General features: G+C 45.1%; 1 protein-coding gene across 1 annotated transcript in view; it reads left to right on the top strand.

Annotated features, from left to right (window-relative positions):
* The first annotated feature begins 14,424 nt into the window (after positions 1–14,424).
* LOC142563812 (uncharacterized) overlaps positions 14,425–27,184 on the top strand; it is a 44,773-nt gene continuing 32,013 nt past the window's right edge. The window contains exons 1-3 of the mRNA XM_075674442.1: positions 14,425–14,573; positions 17,338–17,453; positions 24,971–25,033. Of these exons, the coding sequence (XP_075530557.1) occupies positions 14,501–14,573; positions 17,338–17,453; positions 24,971–25,033 (252 nt within the window). The 5' untranslated portion in view covers positions 14,425–14,500. The remainder of the gene's footprint in view (positions 14,574–17,337; positions 17,454–24,970; positions 25,034–27,184) is intronic.

The raw sequence follows: 27,184 nt of genomic DNA, 5'->3' as shown, positions 1-27,184 counted from the left end.
AGGGGACGCCAAACACTTGAAAAATTATAGACCGATCAGCTTACTGTCCGTTACCTACAAAGTATTTACTAACGTAATTGCAAATAGAATCAGGAACACCTTAGACTTCTGTCAACCAAAGGACCAGGCAGGATTCCGTAAAGGCTACTCAACAGTAGACCATATTCACACTATCAATCAAGTGATAGAGAAATGTGCAGAATATAACCAACCCTTATATATAGCTTTCATTGATTACGAGAAAGCGTTTGATTCAGTCGAAACCTCAGCAGTCATGTAGGCATTACGGAATCAGGGTGTAGATGAGCCATATGTAAAAATACTGGAAGATATCTATAGCGGCTCCACAGCTACCGTAGTCCTCCATAAAGTAAGCAACAAAATCCCAATAAAGAAAGGCGTCAGGCAGGGAGATACGATATCTCCAGTGCTATTCACAGCGTGTTTACAGGAGGTATTCAGAGACCTGGATTGGGAAGAATAGGGGATAAAAGTTAATGGAGAATACCTTAGTAACTTGCGATTCGCTGATGATAATGCCTTGCTTAGTAACTCAGGGGACCACTTGCAATGCGTGCTCACTGACCTGGAGAGGCAAAGCAGAAGAGTGGGTCTAAAAATTAATATGCAGAAAACTAAAGTAATGCTTAACAGTCTCGGGAGAGAACAGCAATTTACAATAGGCAGCGAGGCACTGGAAGTCGTAAGGGAATACATTTACTTAGGGCAGGTAGTGACGGCGGATCCGGATCATGAGACGGAAATAATCAGAAGAATAAGAATGGGCTGGAGTGCGTTTGGCAGGCAGTCCCAAATCATGAACAGCAGGTTGCCGTTATCCCTCAAGAGAAGAGTATATAATAGCTGTGTCTTACCAGTACTCACCTACGGGGCAGAAACCTGGAGGCTTACGAAAAGGGTTCTACTCAAATTGAGGACGACACAACGAGCTTACGGAAAGAAGAATGATAGGTGTAACGTTAAGGGATAAGAAAACAGCAGATTGGGTGAGGGATCAAACGCGAGTTAATGACATCTTAGTTGAAATCAAGAAAAAGAAATGGGCATGGGCAGGACATGTAATGAGGAGGGAAGATAACCGATGGTCATTAAGGGTTGCGGACTGGATCCCAAGGGAAGGGAAGCGTAGCAGGGGGCGGCAGAAAGTTAGGTGGGCGGATGAGATTACGAAGTTTGCAGGGACGGCATGGCCACAATTAGTACATGAACGGGGTTGTTGGAGAAGTATGGGAGAGGCCTTTGCCCTGCAGTGGGCGTAACCAGGCTGATGATGATAGTATCTTCCAACTGTGAATAGAAGTGCAGAATTGTGACGCTGTGGATACACCTGCCGCAACATGTTTCCAGAAAGCAACGCTGCCCCACGTTTGGCATTTCATCTTATTTCCAGTCTCCCTTGCAGAAATTTGTCAAATACTATTATCACAAAAACTAACGCAAAACATTCAATTTTGTACGCCACTGAGAACGTTAGCTGCCTAATAACTCGGTGTAATTTCGCTTCCGTATCACCTCCCCCCCCGCTTGAGCTCAGCTATACATGCATATTCCTTATGTCCTTTCAGCCCAGAACGTTGTCTTTGAGTTTGTTTAAATGTTAAACTGTCTCCAATGCCTGGACTTCGTGTCAGCGTCCTGATCCGACGACAATTCTTAAGAAGCGAAAGGTATGCTGTGCTACTGACGAAAACAATGACGTCTAATGCGGTAGTGTATTTTTCGGTTCGCTCCAGCAGGGAACATTTCACAGAATTATTAGTGTGATTGCTGCGCCATATTGAGAAAAGTTGTTCTATTGCTTGTTTGCATGCGTGCTCAATGAGAAGAATTGTTTTACTGTAATTTTTCGAGCGCTTAATCTAAGTACGTATCGTTACACAAACTACAGCCTTTCAACAGAACCATGTCAAATCCGCAGCTACCCTCGATTCGTTTAGTTTATCCAATTTTATTCGTAGGTGCTTCTACTCGACCATGTTCCGATAAACTGTTCTTCCTCGAAAGCTAAAGGGAACGTGCCGACAGTGCAATTATTTTAATGCAATTTTTCAATTCGAAATATTTTGACGCCAGTAAAAGACTGTACTTGTAGTTCAATGACGGCAGTTGGGATCAATTTTACACAAACATTCTTTCAGAAGTGCTTCTTGTCACAAACAGGCCACCTTCGCTCTGTCCCACCTTCGATCTATCTCGCCTTTTCCCCGAAGAACAATTTCGGCATAAATACATTTGTAAATATAACTTTTCTTCAATCTCTTATAAATACTCTACAGAGTCCCCCGGTACATGACCTCGGCTTAAATTGCACCGTTAGTTGGGTTAATATCCTTTAGTAATTTTTTTGCAAATTTTTATTAGGATGATGTTACTATTTTAAAAGATACTTCTTAAGCTATGCACCAACTAGCGCCTCAAAGCACTGTGGTAGGCTAACGACAGCGGGGCTGAACAGACGATCAACTTTTTTCAACATGATAGTACTGTAATGTTGTACTGTATATTTACCATGAGCTGGAAAGAATGCTGTATTGTAAATTATATTGTATTATAAAGAACGTATGTATTGAAGAAAAGGAATGATTATTATGCATGCCTTATCCCCAGTTTACATAAAAAGAACTTGTACTAACTTCCCGTATGTGAACAAGAAATTTGGCGACAGCATGAAACGGTTTATTGATAATGGGCCATGGGCAGAAGATGTAATAAATTATTTCATTAATGCATTTCACAGCAACATCCAAACCCCTATATGTGAAAGAGTATTCCCTGGTCATATTGGGGTTTGTTTTAGCGCTTTTACGAAGCTATCCTACTAAACAAATCGAAGGTAATAGTTTGAAACATGTTTCAATGAGTTGAATAAGAACAAGCAGGGCGTTCCACAAAGATTCATTTTTGAACCTCTCCTATCTTCATTTAGTCCTATTATTTATTATGTATCTATATACAATAATTATTCAATATAATATATATAGCATATTATTGATAATTCATTTATTTTTATTTTATTTATAATATATTGGACCTGAAGTAAGCTGCTCACTACAGGTATCAATCGCGAGAGCGAAGATGACGAAGGGCGCAGTGGTGCTCCGGGGTTTTAGGGTGTGGGCCATCGTTAAAAGACGGCTATTCTGTTTCGGCGTGCCTGCCTCAGTTATCTTTGTGCCATTTTAGTAGTCTAGTTACTAGTCTACTTACTAGTCTAGTTACTAGTTACACGTCTTCTGCGAGTAGTTCGGGAGAGATTACCGCCGTGCACGTACGTACCAGCCACCGCATGCAAGTGCTCTAACCTGAGCACGGTCTTTTGCCCGAGCGGCTTCGGACGATAAAGCTGAGCCCACCGCTCTCTGCTGCGGCTGTTGTGGCGGCGCAGCTCATCATCAACCCGCCGCAGGCGCCGATGGCATTCTTCAGAGATGCTACTGAAGACGTGGAAGATTGGCTAGACCCCTACGAGCGCGTCACCGAATGCAAAGAATGAAATGAAGACTACAGGCTGCGCAATGCGTATTTCGCGCTCCAAGAGTCTGCGAGGATGTGGTTTCATAACCACGAAATGGCATTGTCTTCGTGGGACGAATTTCGATGACAGCTGAGCGCCACAGACTCCAACACGTAAAGAAAAGAGAGAGCGGAGTTGCCGATACAGGCAAGGCTCCAAGTCCCGAACCAGAGCGTTACCACGTATACTATAGACATGGCTCGGCTTTTCAGACGTGCGGATGCCTCAGTGGCCGATGACAAGATGGTCTGATGTCTGATGCGAGGCGTGAAGGAAGAAATTCCTGCTGGGCTCATTCGAAATCCCCCCATCACACTAGCGGACTTCCCCACTGAAGCGACAGCATTGTAATGGGCCCTTCGACATTGTGCCAGACAATACGACTACAACGTGATGAAACTTTCCAAGCGACCCCCTATCATGACTTTGGGAAACCACCTCGAGGACCTGCGTGGTACGGCCTGCGCGGACCTGCGCGGTTGTGGTACGAGAAGAGCTCCAGAAACTGCAGGTAGCCAACGCGCCGACAGTGCGAATTTCTGTGGCACGACGAGATAAGGCAAGTCATGCAAGCTCCTGAAGGCTACGATGTACCACAACGGCAGGAGCCAGTCCGAACGACTTATGCGGACGCTGTACGATTACCGTCGCTGTACGGCCCCTCAAATGTCATTCGCCCCACGGAACAAACGGAAGTAGCCTTCAGGCGTCACAGTCACCATCCATCGAAGAGGCGAGGCCCCGGAAAAGCGACGCCTGGCGGTCTCCTGACCTCACGCCTTTAGTGCTGGGAGGCTGGCCACGTCTACAGGATGTGTCCTTATTAGCTTGTGGGTCTCCGTGGGTTCCCTCCAGGTGCTCCTCGTCACGACGTGGTGACCGCCTTATCGAAATAGAGAACTTTATCGCGCGTCGTGGTAATTCATTCGAGCAATGTAGGCGCGAGCTCCGTTCTTCATCGCCCGCTCGCTACCGATCGCCCAGTCCCGTGTTTCCTCGAGACGCTCGTAGGCGTCGTTCACCCAGCCCTGCAAACCCGGAAAACTAAGTCAAGCTACTTCCGCAGGTGAGGCCGCTGACACAGAGCGCATCCAATATCCTTCTTTACGACGACAACGGCTATAACAAAACGACGTTCAGGCGCATTCCAGTAATCAACGACAAGTTCTAACGTTGGACATATTGGTTACCATAGACGACGAAGGAGTCGCCGCTTTGACACAGGTGCTGAGAGCTCGATTATGTGCAGAGAGCTTGCGTCAAAGTTAACGTCTTTACACAGTGGACTGAGTCGCAGATGTGTACTGCTGGAGGTCATATAATTTTTGCCGTGGGCAGATGCACTGCTCAACTGAATATTCGCGGATTTACGTACATCGGGGTGTTCATTATTCCGCCTATTTGCTCGAGAAACTTCATACTCTGCATGGACTTTCTACAGGCGAATGAAGTCATAATAATCCTGGACAAATCAAGTGTGACGTTCTCCACAGCGAAAGCCATAGCTAGCGACACTGGCAACGAGAACCACACCGGAAATGCCATGCCCATTGTCGATGACAACATAACGGTACCGCCAAGGAGCAGCCTACTGACCCTGGTAACGTGCGACGCATTGGACGGCTATGAGGGCATCCCAGAGGGAAACATTCCAATAATGCTTGAGCGGAACATCTGCATTGCACGGGGCCTCGTCTAGCTTCAGAACGGACACTCATTAGTACTGATGACCAACTTCAGCAACGAATATCAGCACTACCACAAGGCACACTTGCAGCTTTCCATGATGAACTTGCTGCGCTCGGAATTGCTTCGCCTAATTCATTGGAAGTGGTCAACCTTAGCGATCGCATTCTGATTAACTCCGGATTATCGAAGGAACGAAATAGCAACTACTTGACATTGTCAATGACCTGTCTACCTGCTTCTCTACAGAGTCTAATGTACCGCACACCTCCGTTGCGAAACATCGTATTCCTACGGACTAGTCAGCACACCCCGTTTGTCAACATTCATATCCCGTTTCGCCTGAGAGGGAGGTGATAAAGCGCCAGGTTGAAGAGATGATCAGTGACGTTGTAAATCAGCCTTACATAAGTCCATGGGCGCCCCCGTCGTGTTGGTTAAAAAGAAGGCTAATACACAACGCTTCTGTGTATACTATCGACGACTTAGCTGTGTCACCAAACGCGATGTTTATCCCATGCCACGAATTGACGATACTCTGGACCGCCTTCGCCACGCCCATATTTTCACCTCTTTGGATCTTAAGTCAAAGTACTGGCAGATCAAACTGGGTGAGCACAACCGCGAAAAAACAACATTTTTGACGCCTGAGAGTTTATGTGAATTTAAGGTCCTCCCATTCGGCCTGTGTTCAGCACCTGCCACATTTCAGCAAATCATGGACACTGTATTCTTTGGACTGAATTGACAGACGTGCTTAGTCCATTTAGACGACGTTGTGGTATTTTCGAGGTCGCTTGATGAACATCTAGAAAGACCGCAGCACGTACTCATCGCCATCAGAAAAGCAAACCTGGCTGTCAAGCCCGAGAAATGTCATTTGGGCTTTCAGGAGCTCAAGTTTCTCGGACATGTACTGAGCCCACGTGGTGTTCGGCCAGACCGTGAGAAGCTAGCTGCCGCCACAGAACTCCCGCGTCCAGCTGACAAGAACGCAGTTCAACGCTTCTTATGTCTTTGTGCTTACTATCATCGTTTTTTCGAAGTATATTCAAGGATCGGTAAACCATTAACGAGATTAACACGCCAAGATGTACCCTTCGAGTGGACGGACGAGCAACACGTAGCATTTGCAGAATTGCGGCAGCGAGTGCAAACAGCCCCCTACTCGCTCATTTCGATGACAAGGCTGAAACATAAATCCACATAGACACCAGCAACGTGGGGCTCGGTGCCACTACTACTACTCGGCTACTACTTGTACAGTGGCAAGACGGTGCTGAACAAGGAGTAGCCTACGCAAGCCGTAGTCTAACAAACGCGCAGGTTACCTATTCCACGACTGAAAAGGAGTGTCTCGCCGTAGTTTGGGTCATCGGCGAGTTCCGACTCTACCTGTACCGCCGACCTTTTCGAGTAATAAGCGACTACCTATCACTGTGCTGGCTTGCGAGTCTTAGGAACCCATCAGGCCGCCCCGCTCGTTGGAGCCTCCGCCTTCAGGAGTTCCACGTCAAAGTGGTTTATCAATCTGGACAGAAACACCGCGACGCCGACTGCCTCTCACGTGCACCTATACCTTTGAAGCCAAGTGATTTAAATCAAGGCTTCCCGACTCTTGGCATAGTGGACCCTGTCGAGATGGCCGACCTTTAACGTGCAGACACTACATTGCTTCCCCTCATTCTGTACCACCAGGGAGCCGACGTTGTCGTCCAACGACCAATGTCACGAGAGCTGACTTCTTACTGCCTCCGCAACAACGTTCTCTAGAAAAATAACTTCGAAAACAGCCAAGAAACGTTCGTTCTCGCCGTCCCAGTTTCATTGCGTGAATAAGTGTTGCAAGCGTGTCATGACGATGCGTGTGCCGGGCACTTAGGATTCGCCAGGACGTTAGCGCGCATACGCCAGAAGTATTACTGGCCGCAGCTGTTCTCGTCCGTTCAGTGCTACGGGAGGAGCTGCTGTGATTGACAGCGGCGCAAAGTCCCACCTTTGAAACCTGCTGGCCTTTTGCAACCTCTGGACACTCCTCCAGCACCATTTCAACAGGTGGGTATGGATCTTTTCCGTCCCTTCCCTACGTCGTCTGCAGGCAGCAAATAGATAGTCGTCGGATCGAACTACCTAACGCGGTACACAGAAACAAATGCTATATCCCGCGAAACTTCTACAGAAGTCGCCGTGTTCTTTGTCCATGACATTGCATTGCGTCAAGGAGCCCTTGACTAATAACTAATGGAGGGACTGCATTTACTGCGGACTTAATACAGGAGATCGTCACACTGACCCGCATCAATATAGCGGCCTATCACCCACAAACTAATGGACCTACGGAGCGCCTCAATAGAATTATCGCCGATGTGATCTCGATGTACGTTTACGTAGTTCACAAGCTATGGGTCCAAATTTTACCATATGTGATATTCGCATACAATAAGGCTGTTCAAAAAACCACCGGATTAACACCTATTGAGCTGGTTTATGAGCGCTGCGTAACACCTTTAGACGTCATGCTTCTGGTCGACAACTAGAAAAGAAGCAACAATGGTGACATCATCCAGAAGGCCTAAGAAGCTCGACAGCTTGCTCGCATCCGCCTCCAGCAGAGTACTGACGCCCGCCATTGCCGCAGCGGCCGAAGAAACATCCAGTACGAACCCGGCGACAACACTTAGATCTGGACGCCCATCCGTCATCAGGGGCTGTCGGAAAAATTACTGCGTAGATACTTTGGCCCGTGCAAGATCGTGAGGCGACTCAGCGACGTGAACTACGCGGTAGTTCCTCAGAGTACTACTATGAGCTCGAGCCGATAACGGCCACGAGTCGAGATTGTCCACGTAGTACAGATCAAATCGCACTACGGCCGAGAAAACGTGTCTATAACGTGTCTAGAAACGCGTCTAGAAATAGGCTAATAGACTTTCTCACGCGCCCTCTGTCGCCTTGCGATCAGCGACCGGCATGGTCGTTTTTCACATGGGAAGTAATGACACCAAGTAAGCTGCCCACTATGAGTCCCGATCGCCAGAAATTAGCTGCCTACACAAGGCACCCATCGCCAGAGATGATGATGATGTATGGGGTTTTTTGGCGCAAGGGCCAGGTATGGCCGAAGAGCGCCATGTCTGTGCTAATGAGTTTGCAGTGTAATTATGATTACTATGAAGTTGGTGTGACGTGGTTGTAAATGGGCCTTAAAATATACGCTCTAAAGTGCGTAAAATCTGTATAATAAGATCATGGCGATGACGTATGACTTGTACTATGAACATTTAGATGCATTTAAAAAGAATGATACGATAGGTAAAATATATCAAATTATAAGAAATGCTAGAGCCTCCACCTTAGAGCCCTTGAAACACAAGGGCCTGGAGGCATGTGCTATGCAAAACAAATATCGCAGCGGCATCCTCTGGAGAGAGGAGGCGCTACGAATGCATGGGCCTAAGAAAATGTGAGGCCACATATCTGAGGAAACCTAGGACTGTGTCTGTATTAAAAAGCGGTTCTGGACCAAGAATCATTGCGGGATGAAGAGGAATGTGCTGTCGGTGCGCTAATGAAAAAATGTCTCTTTCTCTCAGATTCAGCTTCCCGACACTCCAGGAGGACGTGCAGTACGGTCAGCCTCTCCCCGCATCAACCACAGGTTGAAGGCTGACTTCAGGTGAGTAGAAAATTATGGGTGCCAAAGGTGTCCTATTCTGAGACGACAGAATAGGACATCTGTTCGGCGCGATGTTGTAGTACAGGGCCAGAATCCTAACTGTGGCTTTATCAGGTGGAGCTTATTATCCGTTTCCGCATCCCACATGCGTTTCCAGTGGTCTCGCAATCTCCCTCGCAAGAAAGGTCTCAGCTCTGTGACAGGCACCGCAGCGGTAGGGTTAACAGCTTGCGGTGCGATTGACGTGGCCATCTCGTCCGCCAGAACGTTACCCTCGATGCTCCTATGGCCAGGCACCCAGCATATAATGATATGCTGGTTAGATCTGTACGCTTTACACAAGACGGAATATAGTACATCAAGTACTGGATTTTTGTGTGTATAGAGTGACATCAGGGCCTTCACGACACTGAGGGAGTCTGTATATATCGCTGACTTTTGAAGTTTTGATTTTCGTATATGCTTCACAGCAGACAGTAATGCGTAGGCCTCGGCCGTAAATATACTTGTTTCCGGATGTAGTACATCGGATTCTGAGATGGATGGGCCGACGTCAGCATACGACACCCCGGCATTAGACTTCGAAGCGTCTGTGAAGAACTCTGCGCAGGAGTGCTTGTGCTGGAGTTCTAGGAAATCAGTTCGTATTTCGATCTCTGCTGCGTGTTTTGTACTACTAAATAGGATATGTCACATTCTATGACCTGCCACTCCCAAGGCGGTAACTGCTTGGTTGGATGCATTAGGCGAAGCTCGAGGAGTGGGACATGTATCTCATCACTAAGCTCCATCACTCGAAGCGAGAAAGGCTTTCTTAGAGAGGGACGAGTTTGAAAAAGTGTAGTGCAGGTCATATCGTTAACAGTGTTAAAACACGGATGTTCAGGATTAGAGTGCACTTTAAGGAAATATGTGAAGCTGGTGTAAGATCTCTGCAGATTGAGTGGTCACTCATTTGATTCTACATACAAACTTTGTATGGGACTCGTTCTGAAAGCGCCAGTGGCCAGTCAGATTTCTAGATAGTGGACTGGGTCTAGCATCTTTAGTGCGCTAGGGACGGCAGAGTGATAAATCACAGCACCACAGTCTAGTCAGATTGAATGAGGCTTTTATAGAAATTCATTAAACACCTCCTGTCACTACCACATGTAGTCTGGGATAGAAGTTTCATTATGTTCATTGTTTTTAGACATGTTTCTTTAAGATACGTAATGAGTGTGACGAAAGTGAGTCTGTAGTCAAGTAGGACAGCTAGAAATTTGTGTTCTTCGTTTACAGGTATCTGTTGTCCACGCAGTTCTATGCAAAGATCTGGGATAAGTCCTCTCTTTCTTATAAAAAGAACACAAGAGCTTTTGTTAGAATTGATCTTAAATCCATTCCTGTGTGCCCACATTAACACTTTGTTCAGGCCATGCTGTACCTGTCTCTCGCAGACTGCGAGGTTACAAGATGTGGAAGTTTTTGAATGTCGTCCACGTAGACAGAGTAAAAGATGGCCGGTGGTAATGAAGCACGAAGCGTGTTCATCTTCACGATAAAGAGTGTGCAGCTGAGCACGCCTCCTTGGGGTACACCCGTTTCTTGCGTAAAAGGACGTGAGAGTGCATTGCCGACTTTTACCCGGAAGGTACGATTGGTCAGATAGCTTTCTATTACGTTAAGCATATTACCGTGGATGCCCATTTCTGACAGGTCTCTTAAGATTCCGTAACGCCACGTTGTGTCATGCGCCTTTTCCATATCGAGAAATATCGATAGGAAGAACTGTTTATGTATAAATGCGTCCCGGATATTCCCTTCAACACGTACGAGACGATCGGTTGTGGAGCGCCCTTCTCGGAAGCCGCACTGATAAGGATCAAGCATTTTGCTCTGTTCAAGGAAGTCAATGAGTCGCCGATTTATCATTTTTTCAAACACCTTACAAATGCAACTTGTGAGGGCTATCGGGCGGTAACTTGTCACTGAGGAAGGGTCTTTGCCTTGCTTCAAAACAGGGACCACAATGGCTTCCTTCCATGCTGTTGGAAGGTACCCTGCATCGCAGAGGGTGTTGAAAAGTGTGAGCAGTGTAATTTGCGTGTCATTGTGTAAGCTTTTGAGCATTTCATACATGATTTTATCAGGTCCTGGTGCGGAGGTCTTGCATGCGCTCAAGGCAGCTCTCAATTCGGCAATACTAAAAAGACGGTTGTAAGGCTCATTCTCTCGACATTTTCTTGTTAATGGCCTACGTTCCTTCAATTGTCTATACTTCAGGAAGGATTGCGAATAATGATTTCAACTTGATACGCTCTCAAAGTGCTCCCCAAGTGAGTCCGCCTGATCTTGCAGTGTATCGCCCTGTCTATATACTAGAGGGAGTGAATATGTTTGTCGCCCTCTAATTCTATTTACCCTGTTCCAGACTATAGCCTCATCTGTAAACGAGTTAATAGTCGATAAATACTTCTGCCAGCTTTCTCTTTTGGCCTGTCGGCGGGTTCCAGGTCCAACCTGAGCGGCGCCGATTGCCATCGTGCGCGGAAGCTGTCGATGGAGCCTTCACTTGCATTGTTTTATATTCTAAGGATGCTGTTTTTATTTTGGGGAGGGGGCATTTTCCGACGGACTATTAGAGTGGACATTCGCATCATTCAACACTCAGTAAGGATTCTACCATTTAAGATTACTGATGGCCCGCTGTGTAACATGTTTATAGCACTGTGTTTGCATGGCCTATGAGGATATTGACAATGTGATCGCCATGCTGAAAGCACGCGATCTCAACAATCCCTCTTTCGCTAAAGTGCAGTTTTTGTGAGAAGGGTGTACGCTGCGCAGGAACTTCTTCCTGACCGTATGAACTTGTAGGACGCACTTGTGTCTGTGCCTCAGTTTGATCTCTGTAGCTGTATCCCCTCTGGACTATATATGACGTTTTGTTTGCCATTTAATACCCGGGAAAATTTTCGACGTGGTGCCGTAGTAAGATATTGGGTTTTGAAGCGCTTTATTGTAGGCTGAAATCCCCAGCTAAGAAATTCTGGTTTTTTTCTTTTTTTTACTTTGAACTTTCTTCCAATATTGTATTTTCGTAGTCCTGAAGAGCTCTCTGTTGATATTTTATATAAATAATTATCAAGAAGTATAACAGAGCCGACTAGAGGACGTCTGATCATGGAGTTTAGACAACAGACGTCACGCAAACGTCAAACAATAGAGTTGAAACAACAGTGGTCAAACAACCGTCGTCAGATAACAGACGTCAAACAACAGACGTCAAACTACAAAGGTCAAACAACTGACGTCAGGCAACACAATGTCCCAAATACGACATATAGAAAATTTATGTTGTGTTTTCCAACTGGGATACGGATGTTCTCGGAAGAAAGGTAGCGATATACGAATGTTCTTGGAAGGAAGGTAGCGGTAGAAAAGACGTCATCGCGGATTTTTTCTGGCACTGCTGCCTTGCCATTTGACGACATTCTTCGGCATGCAAGGCAGCTTCGGAAATTGGCGCAAATTCGGAGGCATCGGAGTTCTAGGGCACTAAAGTGTTTATTGGGTGACATGGTTGGCGATTGTACAATGAAAATGGAGAAAAATTGGCTGTGACTTGCGTAACAGTGTTGTCAGCCTAAGTAGCAAAGGGCCTAAGTAGCGATTCCTCCTAAAATGTAATACGTATTCATATTCGAAAATCAATTATTCGATGGTTCAGAATACGGAAACCGAACAAATATTTCGCAACACAGGCTCTTATACACCGGCATTTTTTCGCTGTCTGCTAAACAAATTATCACTGATTATCAGGAGCTAATACGGAGAGGTTGTTGGGAAGCGAACCCTTTCGTGTGACGTGAACAGTGACACGCGGGAGAAACAGGCGTGCAAGCCATGCACGTTTTGCCAGCCAGAGGAAAAACGAAGAGCATACACTCAGCTGATCCTTCACTGCGCCTGACATTTGGCGTAATGTGTTCGGGTTACAGTGTCAGCTGCAAAAGCTCTTAGCTGCTCTTAAGCAGTGACAGCTGTGATACATTCGAATTCACTACCAATGAATCACCGCTCGTATTCGGCCCGACCACGAGGAGCAGCACCTTGCGAAATAACGCATCCAGCTATTACATAAAGACCAAATATAGTTCTAATCAGTGAGTCTATGCCTGCTGTTAGTTCTTTTAGGTGCTTTACTCCTCAGAGGAGTGTTTCGCAAACTCACCATGACATCTGCAGCGCTGATTGCCCCATGTGTATAAGAGCGCAAAATTTACCAGGAAGGCACCACTAAGTTTCGAAACACCAACTGGGTCAATTGTGTGTCTAATATATGTCGAAGGTCTGATACAGAGCGAAAAGAGACAACAGATGCAAAAAGTTATATACGAACATCGGCATGTTAGAGGAATCGCTCATCAGCGACAGTAAAAAACGTTAGCAAATAATAAAACTTGCAGACGCCTTTCATGAAAACACAATCCCATCACTCTTCGTGCTGCTGTATCACCGGGCACCATCGAAAGCTTCGACCGGCAGTCTTTAGTGCGTTATCTTTGCGACTTCTCATTCTGATCCAATTTATATATTCCGTAAATTAGATATTGCTTAAGTTTTTAGTGTATGACGTCTCAAATAAAAAATGCCTCCATTAGTTGCCCATTTGGAATAAGAAGCAAACAGTCGATCTGGAAAGCTAAAATGTATGTGGTCACATTTAATTTAGGGAAGTGGCGGAAAATGCGACTGGTAGCCTGCGTTAACCGCAACGTACGAACGTTGATATTACGTCGTGTCGTTGGTTTTGACATTTTCATTGTGAGCGGTATGGAATGAATAATGATTTATTTAAATACAAATGGTCAGAAATGAACTTAGTTACAAAAGCAGTATTCTTTATCCCTATTGCCTAATAGCTTCAGGTTAGTTGCTGAAGTCTGCCGAAAATAGACGCACAAACTCGATGACTGCGATCGGCGTCGCCTAAAATTCTGCGTGTGGTTGGGGAGGGCCGAACTTCATGCAGAGAACAGCACAACACCAGTCGCCACTGAATACTTGCCCTGTCCACACAGAACGTCACTTCTCACGCGGAAAAATAGTTCATGATCGCGGGCTTCTCAACGCCGACGTGCGCCAGCGTGATCTGCGTATACCACCATATACGTCATAACAAAATTTTACCAGTAGCTCAGGAGGAAGCAAGGCAGGTGGTAGGAGAGAATCATTGAAATTCATCTAGAAAACATCTCTGGAACTCTCGAACAATATAGATGAATCACTGAGATAATTTATTCAGATCCGTTGAACCTAAACGTCACCGAACTTGCCCTTTAATGTAAATCCTTGGAGGACAACAAAAATGCTTTCCGAATGAGAAAATGGAATCAGTGAACATTTCCAAGAAGTTCTTCCTCAGCGTCATCTATAACTATTCTTGATATTCGTGGTAAAATGAGCATCACCTAAATACAATGACGCTGTTCGACACTGTATCTAGCATATTAAACAGCAGAGTTCATTATACTATGTGCAGTCTAAGATAATACATATAGAGAGAGTACAGAGAACACTCTCTGCAGCACCAAGGTGTAATCTTTTTCTTAGTCAGCATGGAGAAAACTGGCACTATCATTCTGTTCCTATACACATGTATGTGCAGTGGGGCAACTGCCGGGAGCACAGGTAAGTACGAGTATCCACCTTATGACGTTTGAATCAGCAAGCTGAACAAAGCAGTGTACACAGAACGATCAATAGAAAGAGTAATGCAAGGTTTAACGTCAAGAGACAAGAGGGCAGAAGTGCGTATTACTATGCAAACAATGGCAGCCGATATTCAGCAGTTGATATGGGAGTTGGGAGTAGTAAAATAGGAGTGTTGTGCTCGACAGATAAATGGTTTACTCTTAGAGTGAGGAATGTTTGCCAAGAGAAAGGAATTTAGTTTGTGGACTTCAGGTATTTGGGTATTGTGATGACATTACAAAATTTAAAGACAGAAGGTTAGGGTGGCAGGCGCAAGACAGGGTACTTTTATATCACTGAAAGAGTTTTTTGTCTTCCACTGGACGTAAAACGCTGATGATGATGGCATCCATAATTTTTTTCTGAAATGCAGTAAAATGAAATGTTGTAGCTAAGTGCGAAGTAGTATTTCTGGAGAACCTTCCTCAGTCATGAGGAACAGACTGCAAAAAATGCAATACGAGTTCTACACAAATGTCTTCTAAATGGTGAAGATATCTCCGATTTCGCCAATTCCATTGATGGTTCACATTTAGATACATTAAAGTGTGGCCTAGATCATCTGCAAGTTTATCATGTACGCATAAATTGCATATGGTTAGTAAGCACGAGACCCATCACGATGCTACAAAATACAGGAGAGAACACATCGGCATCAATAAGGCAGTTCGTTTAATATGCTTGGGAAATGGTTTTTGAGTAAGAAAAGGCTAATGTTAGAGGCTGATCCCTACGTTAGTAACTTCTCGTGCTAAGAGGCAGTCGCAGTGCGACGTGAATCATTATGCATCGCCGCAACAGAACGACGAAGCGCTGGTATGCCCTCTGGTATCATGTTGCTTGAGAGGAAATGTTAGTGCAGAATCGCTGAAGGTAGTGCGCCATGCACACTACCCATGGAATCTGGCAATTTATTTAGGTAGTTCCCGACTGCTCCGCGGCGCGATATACTCAAAACCCCTTCTTGATCTGACCTTGGAACACAAACACGTAATCCCAATCTGCACAAGAAGAGACTTGAATAAAAAAAAGAAGTGAAAGTTACAATGCATATGTGGTTCGAATGTGGTTGGAATAGGGCGTTAGTCTTTCGCCAGCAAGCTTGAAACTGTATAGATTGTGTAATGTCTGGTCTAAGCGTTAAACTTACCTTGCACCTGACGCAGTGCCGATGTCAGGAAGTAGACGGCTCTGAATGCAAAATAAGTCGCAGGGCCGAAGCAGCGAGATCACTAGGCATCGGAATCCCCGGGCGACGCAATATAGGCTAACTGCCTGATTCATCAGCCTGCTACAAGCGGCGCGCTTTTGAGTGCACGTTTGGAGGCCCTTTGTGTCTCTTGTGTGATTGAGTGACGACATCGCACCGCACGATAAAGCTTACGGTGAGACTGAGAAGAACGAGCGCAAGGTTGGAAGAAGCGATTTTAATGGGTGCTCAAGGTGCTCGCGGAAACCAGAACCACATCTTCGAGCATTTCTTGAGACGTCATGAGATGAACTGCACAGCTTAGAATAAGGTGCTCTTTCGTCCCAGCGTCTCTCGTCCAACAGTTATGCTATGCGGCACGCTTCGACAGAGCTGGACTACAAGCTTGTCTCCGTGAATGGCGTCGTTGCTGGGGTTGCTAGTGGATTCGCAGTTTATTATTGTTTCTAATCTGTACACAATCATCCTCGTTGACTATGAATACAAGGCATATTTCGGTGACCAAAAAAAGGGGAATCTAAAGCAGGTGAATCTAAGCAGGTTCAAAGGTCCGCTGCCGAGATCCCCTTCGGTACTGCTATCAAGACGCTTATTGTTTATGTCCTCTTTCCTTCTCAGAGGACAATTATCGGACTATTACTTGCGCGTCCTGAGGCATCTACCTTTCCCAATTGCACTATGATGTTCCCGTGAAGTATCTTTTTCGCACTGCGATTTTCGCACAGAGACATGCACGCATTCCAAGAGGTTTAAATTGGGTCATTTGGAAGAATCGGATCGCTTATACTGAGGTCAGCCGTGTTGAACGCTGTATGTACTATCCGCGTCAAATGAAACGTGAACAGCGGAGCTCGTGGCCCGAGAATTAGTGCAAGTGTAGTGCACGCCATCCAGTCATCACCCTTGAAAGGCGCGCACATGTGGTTAGGCCGCATTGAGTGATCCCCCTCTAGTGAGATAACTTGACTTCTGGGCTGGTTCTTATATTTTAAAGGGAGAAATGAAAAACCAAAACAGAAGCTAGAATATTGCAGTTTACGGCGAGTATTGTCACACAGTTCACCAAAACCATAAGTCCTATCGGCGTCAAGTAAAACGCGCGCAGAGGTGCCCGTGGTACCGTTTGCACCGTCATCATAAGAGATAGATTCGCTCATGCGGTTTGCCCCTTGTGACCCACATACATTTTTTCGATCGGGAAACCTGCGCAGCGTGGTATTGCTGGAAGTCACAATGGTGGCCGGCGTGGGCGTGTGGAGCGCGTTTGGCTGTTTGACTCCCAAACGAGAGCAGTGCGGCCAAACCGGATGTGCGCACCAGTCACTGGTCATGACTGGACTGCGCACACTATACCTTCACTAATGCCCGGGCCATGGGCTCCGCTGTTCACGTTTCATTTGACGCTGATAGTACGTGTTTCGTACTCTCTGTTGAATGGTTTCAGTGATGCTTTCATCAAATCTGACGTTTACTTTTTGACGTGTATTTCAGGAAAGATAATAGGTCAAGGCATCACGGTCAAAGTGCAAGCTTATTACGACGATTCATTTAAGTACAATAAAAACGAAACTCAGGTCAGGCATCACTTTGATGGTATATTTTCTGAGGTAAGGGAAACATTTTGCGCTTGCAGCATTCAAAACGCATATCGTTAGCTGGAGAAAAGCACTTGAGGTTATTGGCGACAGAAAGGATCCTGTTTGTTGATAATACTGCTTTATTATGCTCTTTTCAATTAACCAATACATTTTAGTTAACGGCGGTTCTGTTGTCTAAATAAAAGCAACATACATTCAGAAGCGGGCACTGAAAACCCAACCCGAAGCGGTGACCCTTATTATTTCAACATATAATCAAGTTGAACACGTTTAGAAAAAGTTCGAATGTTTGGCTATAAAAGTTTGAAAGTTCAGCTAAAAGTTTTTTCTCGCAGATGAGTAATTTCAAAAACATTTTGATCACACTTTATAATGTTGCCAGCAAAATCATTTCCCCTGCTTATCTCTTTTTCTTCCTGATGTTTAGAAAGGTTAAGTGTTTTTTAGATTCACCACTTTTACGTTTGGCCGAAGCTTTGAAGGGTATGCATCCCAATCATCCCCGTTTATTATTTCATGAAGAAAGCTTGTTTTGGTTCTTCTTATTGCGATAGCAATTGTATGGACACTCCAAGTGAAGTTTCGTAGGGGCGTCGGCGTCGCCGTGATGTTCTGTATAAAGTCCAAGGCCGATAGGACCATCGCCGCTCGTCGGATGCTGTATGTGCGATTCGAAGCACGCGACGGAAGCCGACGTTCACGCCTGAATCTGGCGCGCGCGAATGAAGAGACCGGGGTGCAAGCGGGCCGTCTTCCACCGCGCGAAGGGCCGTGAGGGGACAGCAGGAAGGGAGGGACTGGGGCGGCGTTGTGCTCCGACAGCAACTCCGCAATTCACGACCGGGCGCAAGGAAAACTGACGGTCACGGCTCCATCTGGCGCACCATTATATGATATATAATATATATCAGCGCATTTGATATCAGCGTATCACCATTAAAAATAGAGTCTGGTTTGGACACACTAGCCACACGTCGACACACGTCGCCGTATTGCGAGCTTATTATTCCATAAATTCTTCACCAGCTCGCTTCGCCACGCACCTTACATTGTACCACCTTCACACATATCGCGGCGCACAGGCCACTAAATGTTGCTCGCCCTAGCGCGCGCACTGTCAAGTGCTCATCATCATTTTTTCATCGTACAGCTAAAGACTGCAACGGCCTTCCCCACCATGTCGCTGCCATGACCACCTCATCTGCCTTCGTGGAAGAAGTAACGAGTATTCTGTGTTTTAAATAACATAGTGGGCAACTTGCTGTATTTTTGTATCACCCACCCCTTATGTAATACCCCGCAAGGGGTCGTTAGGGAATAAAATGAAAATGAAAAAAAATTATGGAAGAAAGCAGGTATTAGCGCCGGAGGGAGAGGGGGCGGCTTCGACTTCGCGAACAAGTGCGGGATTTTTAGGGGTGCGTGTGGTCGCGCACGCCACATTTTACAAGGTATCTGCAGGCGGCTCGTACCTGTGGGCGCGATGTGTACTCGCCGCTTTTGTGTTGAAGCGATAGAACGCACAAACGTCAGTTCGCTCGCTGCTACTCCCGCGCTTGCCCACACCATCGTTTTGAACGCGTGTGTCCGATCATCGAGTTTGGTGTTTTTTTTTTTTTTTTTTTTTTTATTTGGGGTTTTACGTGCCAAAACCACTTTCTGATTATGAGGCACGCCGTAGTGGAGGACTCCGGAAATTTTGACCACCTGGGGTTCTTTAACGTGCACCTAAATCTAAGCACACGGGTGTTTTCGCATTTCGCCCCCATCGAAATGCGGCCGCCGTGGCCGGGATTCGATCCCGCGACCTCGTGCTCAGCAGCCCAACACCATAGCCACTGAGCAACCACGGCGGGTGAGTTTGGTGTGTTCAAGTTTGCTTGTGCGCGCTGACACCATGCTTGATAATTGAGTTGGCAAGGTTATGTTTATACGGCCAATAAAACTACCATTCTTACTTCGAATATCTGTACACTAGATTGCTATCGCAATCAATGCTTCAGCTATCGCACGACACTGCCATATTATTGTTCATTATGTTGCTCATCATGGAACTTTTATCTACTTCATTTATTTGCTTTGGCAAATCACATGCTCTTATAAGGAAATGCGAAGCGACCACCTTCCACACTAACTCGCTGAGATTGATGATGTCAAGTGTGTCGTGTACTATTAATTTTATTACGTGGTTTTGCCGTAAACATATCTTGTGCTTATGATATGAGTGAAAAAGCCCTATTTTTTTCCTAAATTCGATTGCAATTGTCTTGTTTCTCATGACTTTGTTTTCCATCAGATTTATTTCTAATGTTAGTTTTCGAAGGTGGGGCACTACGTTTACCGTGGGCAATTGTGTTTGTGTGGAACACTACATGCGAAACCATGCCAAAATGCTGTTTTGGGGTAAGATAGCAAAGACGCTAAAGTTTTTTTATTACCATGGGCATTTACATTGCGGTAACATTTTAGTGGGCCTGAAAATTATACTATTACTATTTGAAGCAGGCGACCCCTAAATTTTCTTTGAAATGCCGTATACTTCAGTCCTGTCCGGAGCCAGGTATTCTGGACGGGACCGAAGTATACGGACAGGCCGCCATTGGAATCTGAACCTGGCAACGTTTAACGTTAGAACGTTATCTAGTGAGGCGAGTCTAGCAGGGTTATTGGAGGAATTAGAGGGTAGTAAATGGGATATAATAGGGCTCAGTGAGGTTAGGAGGACAAAAGATGCATATACAGTGCTAAAAAGCGGGCACGTACTGTGCTACCGGGGCTTAGCGGAGAGACGAGAACTAGGAGTCAGATTCCTGATTAATAAGGAAATAGCTGGTAACATACAGGAATTCTATAGCATTAACGAGAGGGTGAAAGGTCTTGCTGTGAAACTTAATAAGAGGTACAAATTGAAGGTGGTACAAGTCTATGCCCCTAAATGCAGTCATGATGACCAGGAAGTCGAAAGCTTTTATGAAGACGTGGAATCGGCGATGGGTAAAGTCAAAACAAAATACATTATACTGATGGGCGACTTCAATGCCAGGGTAGGCAAGAAGCAGGCTGGAGACAAGTCAGTGGGGGAATATGGCATAGGCTCTAGGAATAGCAGAGGACAGTTATTAGTAGAGTTTGCAGAACACAATAATATGCGGATGAAGAATACCTTTTTCCGAAAGCGGGTTAGCCAAAGCGGACGTGCAGGAGCCCGAATGGTGAGAATAGAAATGAAATCGACTTCATACTCTGCGCGAAACCTGGCATCATACAAGATCAGTATAGTGTATTTTGTTTTCACTTTACCCATCGCCGATTCCACGTCTTCATAAAAGCTTTCGACTTCCTGGTCATCATGACTGCATGTAGGGGCATAGACTTGTACCACCTTCAATTTGTACCTCCTATTAGGTTTCACAACAAGACCTTCCACCCTCTCGTTAATGCTATAGAATTCCTGTATGTTACCAGCTCTTTCCTTATTAATAAGGAATCCGACTCCTAGTTCTCGTCTCGGCAAGGTACGCTGCAGTGACCATAGGATGGTAAGAACTCGAATTAGCCTAGACTTGAGGAGGGAACGGAAGAAACTGGTACACAAGAAGCCAATCAATGAGTTAGCGGTAAGAGGGAAACTAGAGGAATTCCGGATCAAGCTACAGAACAGGTATGCGGCTTTAACTCAGGAAGAGGACTTTAGTGTTGAAGCAATGAACGGCAATCTCATGGGCATCATTAAGGAGTGCGCAATAGAAGTCGGTAGTAACGCCGTTAGACAGGAAACCAGTAAGCTATCGCAGGAGACGAAAGATCTGATCAAGAAACGACAATGTATGAAAGCCTCTAACCCTACAGCTAGAATAGAACTGGCAGAACTTTCTAAGTTAATCAACAAGCGTAAGACAGCGGACATCAGGAACTATAATATGGATAGAATTGAACAGGCTCTCAGGAACGGAGGACGCCTAAAAACAGTGAAGAAGGAACTAGGAATAGGCAAGAATCAGATGTGTGCGTTAAGAGACAAAGCCGCCAATATCGTTACTAATATGGATGAGATAGTTCAAGTGGCTGAGGAGTTCTATAGAGATTTATACAGCACCAGTGACACCCACGACGATAGTGGAAGAGAGAATAGCCTAGAGGAATTCGAAATCCCACAGGTAATGCCAGTAGAAGTAAAGAAAGCCTTAGGAGCTATGCGAAGGGGGAAGGCAGCAGGGGAGGATCAGGTAACAGCAGATTTGTTGAAGGATGGTGGTCAGATTGTTCTAGAGAAACTGGCCACCCTGTATACGATATGCCTCATAACCTCGAGCGTACCGGAATCCTGGAAGAACGCTAACATAATCCTAATCCTTAAGAAAGGGGACCCCAATGACTTGAAAAATTGTGGACTGGACAGCTTACTGCCCGTTGCCTACAAAGTATTTACTAAGGTAATCGCAAACAGAATCAGGAACACCTTAGACTTCTGTCAACCAAAGGACCAGGCAGGATTCCGTAAAGGCTACTCAACAATAGACCATATTCACACTATCAATCAAGTGATAGAGAAATGTGCAGAATATAACCAACCCTTATATATAGATTTCATCGATTACGAGAAAGCGTTTGATTCTGTCAAAACCTCAGCAGTCATGGACGCATTACGGAATCAGGGTGTATATGAGCCATATGTAAAAATACTGGAAGATATCTATAGCGGCTCCACAGCCACCCTAGTCCTCCACAAAGAAAGCAACAAAATCCCAATAAAGAAAGGCGTCAGACAGGGAGATACGATCTCTCCAATGCTATTCACAGCATGTTTACAGGAGGTATTCAGAGACCTGGAGTGGGAAGAATTGGGATAAAAGTTGATGGAGAATACCTTAGCAACTTGCGATTCGCTGATGACATTGCCTTGCTTAGTAACTCAGGAGACCAATTGCAATGCATGCTCACTGACCTGGAGAGGCAAATCAGAAGGATGGGTCTGAAAATTAATCTGCAGAAAACTAAAGTAATGTTTAACAGTCTCGGAAGAGAACACCAGTTTACGATAGGTAGCGAGACACTGGAAGTGGTAAGGGAATACATCTACTTAGGGCAGGTAGTGACCACGGATCCGGATCATGAGACTGAAATAACCAGAAGAATAAGAATGGGCTGGGGTGCGTTTGGCAGGCATTCTCAAATCATGAACAGCATGTTGCCACTATCCCTCAAAAGGAAAGTGTATAACAGCTGTGTGTTACCAGTACTCACATATGGGGCAGAAACCTGGAGGCTTACGAAAAGGGTTCTGCTGCAATTGAGGACGACGCAATGAGCTATGGAAAGAAGAACGATGGGTGTAACGTTAAGGGCTAAGAAAAGAGCAGATTGGGTGAGACAACAAACGCGGGTAAATGACATCTTAGTTGAAATCAAGCAAAAGAAATGGGCATGGGCCGGACATGTAGTGAGGAGGGAAGATAACCGATGGTCATTAATTGTTACGGACTGGATCCCAAGAGAAGGGAAGCGTAGCAGGGGGCGGCAGAAAGTTAGGTGGGCGGATGACATTAAGACGTTTGCAGGGACAACATGGCCTCAATTAGTACATGACCGGGGTAGTTGGAGAAGTATGGGAGAGGCTTTTGTCCTGCAGTGGGCGTAACTAGGCTGATGATGATGATGATGATACTTCGGTCCAGTTCATTACAGTTATTAACAGTAGATTTCAGCCAGATTTCGTACAGATAGAAATTTCTTATGACCGCTGGGACTATTGTATGTAGAGAACAACCTTCACGGAGCACCACATTTATTACCGGCTGCATGCATCAAGCTTCTTCACTACTAGAGAAATGAAGCTGGGGTCTCTGACACAAAACTACTTGGACAAGTATTTTTTACTGTTAGAATATACCAGGGTAGATCAGGAATTATTTGCCCCTATTCTTTATTAGCCAAAGTTTTGTACACGCAAACACAAACGTACGTACTTGTTTACGTACCTTACACTATTTTTTCACATATATAGACCACACACAGGTTCGACATTTGTTCCATCGCCGCACTAAATTTAAGGTTCCCCGGTGGTAGAATTCGCCCGGCTGACTATGGAACCACCATCAGACCGCTGTCTTGACTTCACCGTTCCACGTGAATTGCTGTCAATCCTGCAGCTTGTTCAGGGGACCAAAAACTTCTAAATACTAAGGGTAGAGTCGGGAATGTATGATGTGTGGTGAAGACTTTGCCAGTGAAATGACGGGGCTTTGCAGTTCCATTTGCCCCATGTGCCCCATGTAGCGTAGGATAACCCGTTGTCGACATCCAGAATCGCTCGGCCTCTTCGGCCGATGACAAACAACAGACGTGACTGTGTGGAACAATTACTGTAGGCATTGAGGGCTGCACCTCGTGGCATGAAACCCAACAAGAGCGTTCCTCGGCGATCCCAGACGGCCACTATCATCACTTTCCGAACAGATGGCACTGAACGGATTTTTTGTGTGTGTGGAAGGTGAACCCGGATGTTCTCGCACCATGCTCTGCTGATTCGATTTCGGAGTGAAATCCAGTATCCACGTTTTCTCGCCAGTACCAGTAAGGTGCAGGAAATTTTCGCCTTTCTCGGCATACCGTTTACAGATGATTCAGTGAATGAATCATTCGCTTGCTTTCATGCCATCCAACTGCATAGATACCCAGCGACATGATATCATCCAGTACCCTAAATACCCGTGACCGATGTCATAAACACTCACATACGAAATATCAAGCTCCCGAGAAAACTCTGTGAGGTGGACACACCGATCCGCTTTCACGATTGCTCCACACGGGAAATGTCTGTAGTCAGCGAAGCACGCGGCCCCCCTAACGATCATTGTCATGCGAGTTGTCGCGGCATTTTACGAACTCACAACGCAACCACCTTACAGTTCTCAGAGCGAGACACCCATGCGTGGTGCTGCATTTCCCTGTGTATTTCGATGGGTATTCTTCCCTTGCTCCATAAAAAACGAACCACGCTTCGTTGTTCGTACGCCGAGTACGTGTGAAGCACAGCTACCACCTTCAGCAACTGACAGCAGTGCCATGCCTTGGAGCTACCGGCAGATAATGCCGGCCCAGTTGAAGAAAGGTCCACCACTGGGAATGCATATGTTGACTTCGCATTTACAGCAGTAATTTGGATAGAAAAATAGGGGCAAAAGCTTTCTGATTCGCCCATGTATATTATTATGCACTATATATTGTAAGACACTGATATGCACTTTCTGTGCTGAGAAATCTGCAGCAGTATTGGAAGCTAAACCACCCACACGCTCCGTTGCCGTTGGCACCAAAGCTTGTCCGTGCTCGCCTTGTTTACTGATGTTCGGAGACTGTAAGAATGAATTTGGAGCTCGCATCGGGAATTTTGGTAGGCTGGAGAATTGCTCGCTATCTTTAGAAAGTTCCATTCTGCAATGTTCTCATGCAAATGTCTCATATTAATATTAGTACAAGAAATGTTGGTTTTCAGGTGTAACCAATTCTTGCTTGATTTCTTACAGATTCAAAAGTACCTAAACGAGAGACTTGTCGGGTTAAAATTTACTGTACAAAGCGCTTCTTTGGTAAGTGGCGTGGAAGACGTAAAAGTAGTGTAGAAAAGAATACAAAAAGAGTGAAAAATAGTGTGAGAATGAATAGAAAAATACCCAATAGTCCAACAATGGGTGTATACCCTCGTAGAATAAGTATCTTGGACAAACATGTTAAGCACGGTGAAGCTGTTTTTGTTAACTTATTTTTCGGGTGAGTGGGTGTAATTTTCCCTTTCTGACAATATATATATATATATATATATATATATTGCTGAATAAGTAGCTCCTGGAGAACATCGCTGAAGCAATCCGCGCTTAAAAGCAACACATTCATATTATATTCAATGTTTCAGCCATGGAGCAACATAAGCGATTAACCTTTTGCCCCATCGCGCACACCCTGCGGCCTGACTGTGCACTTTCACAGCCATGCTTGATAAAGACCGGTCCCCTACCGGAAGATTTACATCAAGTTAGTTTGTTCCACGGAAATGTGATGATATATATATATATATATATATATATATATATATATATATATATATATATATATATAGACTGCACATTTCTTTTACTTCTTGCTCGTCACTCAGTCTTCAGGCGATCTGCGCAGCATGTCTCCTACGGCTGCTTCACCTAGACGGAAAATGATTGTTTTTGGAAAGCCCTTTTGCAATGAAAGCCGGGGAGTTGTCCACGGGTGTCACGACTTCAAAGCAGTAAAAAATTACATAGCACAATTTGAAGATCTAAACCCTGAAAGCCGCAATATCGGCATTGCATTCACGATCCGTCATCTTGAAGTGCTAAAATTAGTTAGAATTGTTAACGGCTATCACAATTTCCAAACAGTGAAAGCTTGCGTAGCACGATTTCATGATTTATACCTTCATAGCCTCAAAATCGGCATTTCACTCACGAGCCATTGTTTCTAACTGTTAAAGTTAATGTCATATTGATTACGGAAAAGAAGCAATTAGAAGTTTGTGTCTTGTTCATCAAGTAGAAAAAACGGGCGAGTGTTCTTGCCTTAATAAAAGCAGGAGAGTTGTTAGCGGCTATCACCATTTTCAAAACAGTAGATTACGTAGCACAATCTCAAGATGTAACGCTTGAAAACCTCAAAATTAGTATTTCAGTCCCAAGCCACGGTTTCGAAATACTAAATTTAGTTGATATAAGGGTCAGCCATGTGCTGAAGGCGAAGACTGCCACCGAATAATTGAAATATTGTTTATAAGCTTGATATTCCCGTGAACATTCAAGACGTAGACACTACACACAGTGCTACTAGACATCACGCTAAATTAAGATTGTCCGATTCCACTGTCAGAAAAAAAAAACACCTCCGTCCCAATCCTCAGGAAGCGCGTCTCAGAACAGGAAAGTCAAGTTTCTCTGTCCGCGTGGACACAGCAACATATATCTGAAAGCATTTGGCACATATAACAACAAAAGAAGCTATCGAAAATAAGGTTCATGCGGAAACTTCTCTTGAGTTGTCTGAATATTCATAAGCACTGTGCCACTTGCTCCTCTCTCGGCAGCCCGGTGTGATTATCAATGTTAAGGCACTTGCTCCGACCAGTATATACGCATATCAACCTTTATCAGTCGTTATCATTTTATCCGACTAGATATAATTCTTATCTACCCTAATTGCTTGTTATCAACGTTATCCATCTCGATGCAAGCCTTAGCAAGCCTTATCAGTCGTATCAAACTCATCCAGTTGATACGATGTTTATCAACCCGTTGGTGTCCTTATCAGCTGTATAGAACATAATCCGACCCTTATCAACTGTTATCGGTTTTTATCAATCCTATAGAATCGAACCAGTGCTATTTAACCTATCAGTGGTTATTAACCTTATCACAAATTCTCTAACCCCTATAAGCTCGTATCACTCTTTGGTACCTTTCTATACAGGTGAAACCACTATCAAACACGAGACCCATATAACCCTGCATCACTCACTCCTTATCACCCTTATCAACTGATTCATTATTTATCTGTCGGTGTTGCATCATGCGAAGCGCATGACCCTTCGGAGATGGCTGGTATTTCAGCTGGTGAAGGAACGCCCCAACAAAAGGCGCATTCTACTACCACTGAAACGTGTCGTGGAAATGTCGAGTTTGGTAATAAATTTTGGGCAAATGAAATTTTTCTGTTTTATT

This window comes from Dermacentor variabilis, chromosome 11 (assembly GCF_050947875.1).
Source record: "Dermacentor variabilis isolate Ectoservices chromosome 11, ASM5094787v1, whole genome shotgun sequence".
NCBI lineage: Eukaryota > Metazoa > Arthropoda > Arachnida > Ixodida > Ixodidae > Dermacentor > Dermacentor variabilis.
Note: the sequence above shows the minus strand (reverse complement) of the source record. Positions and strands in the feature narration are given on the sequence as shown.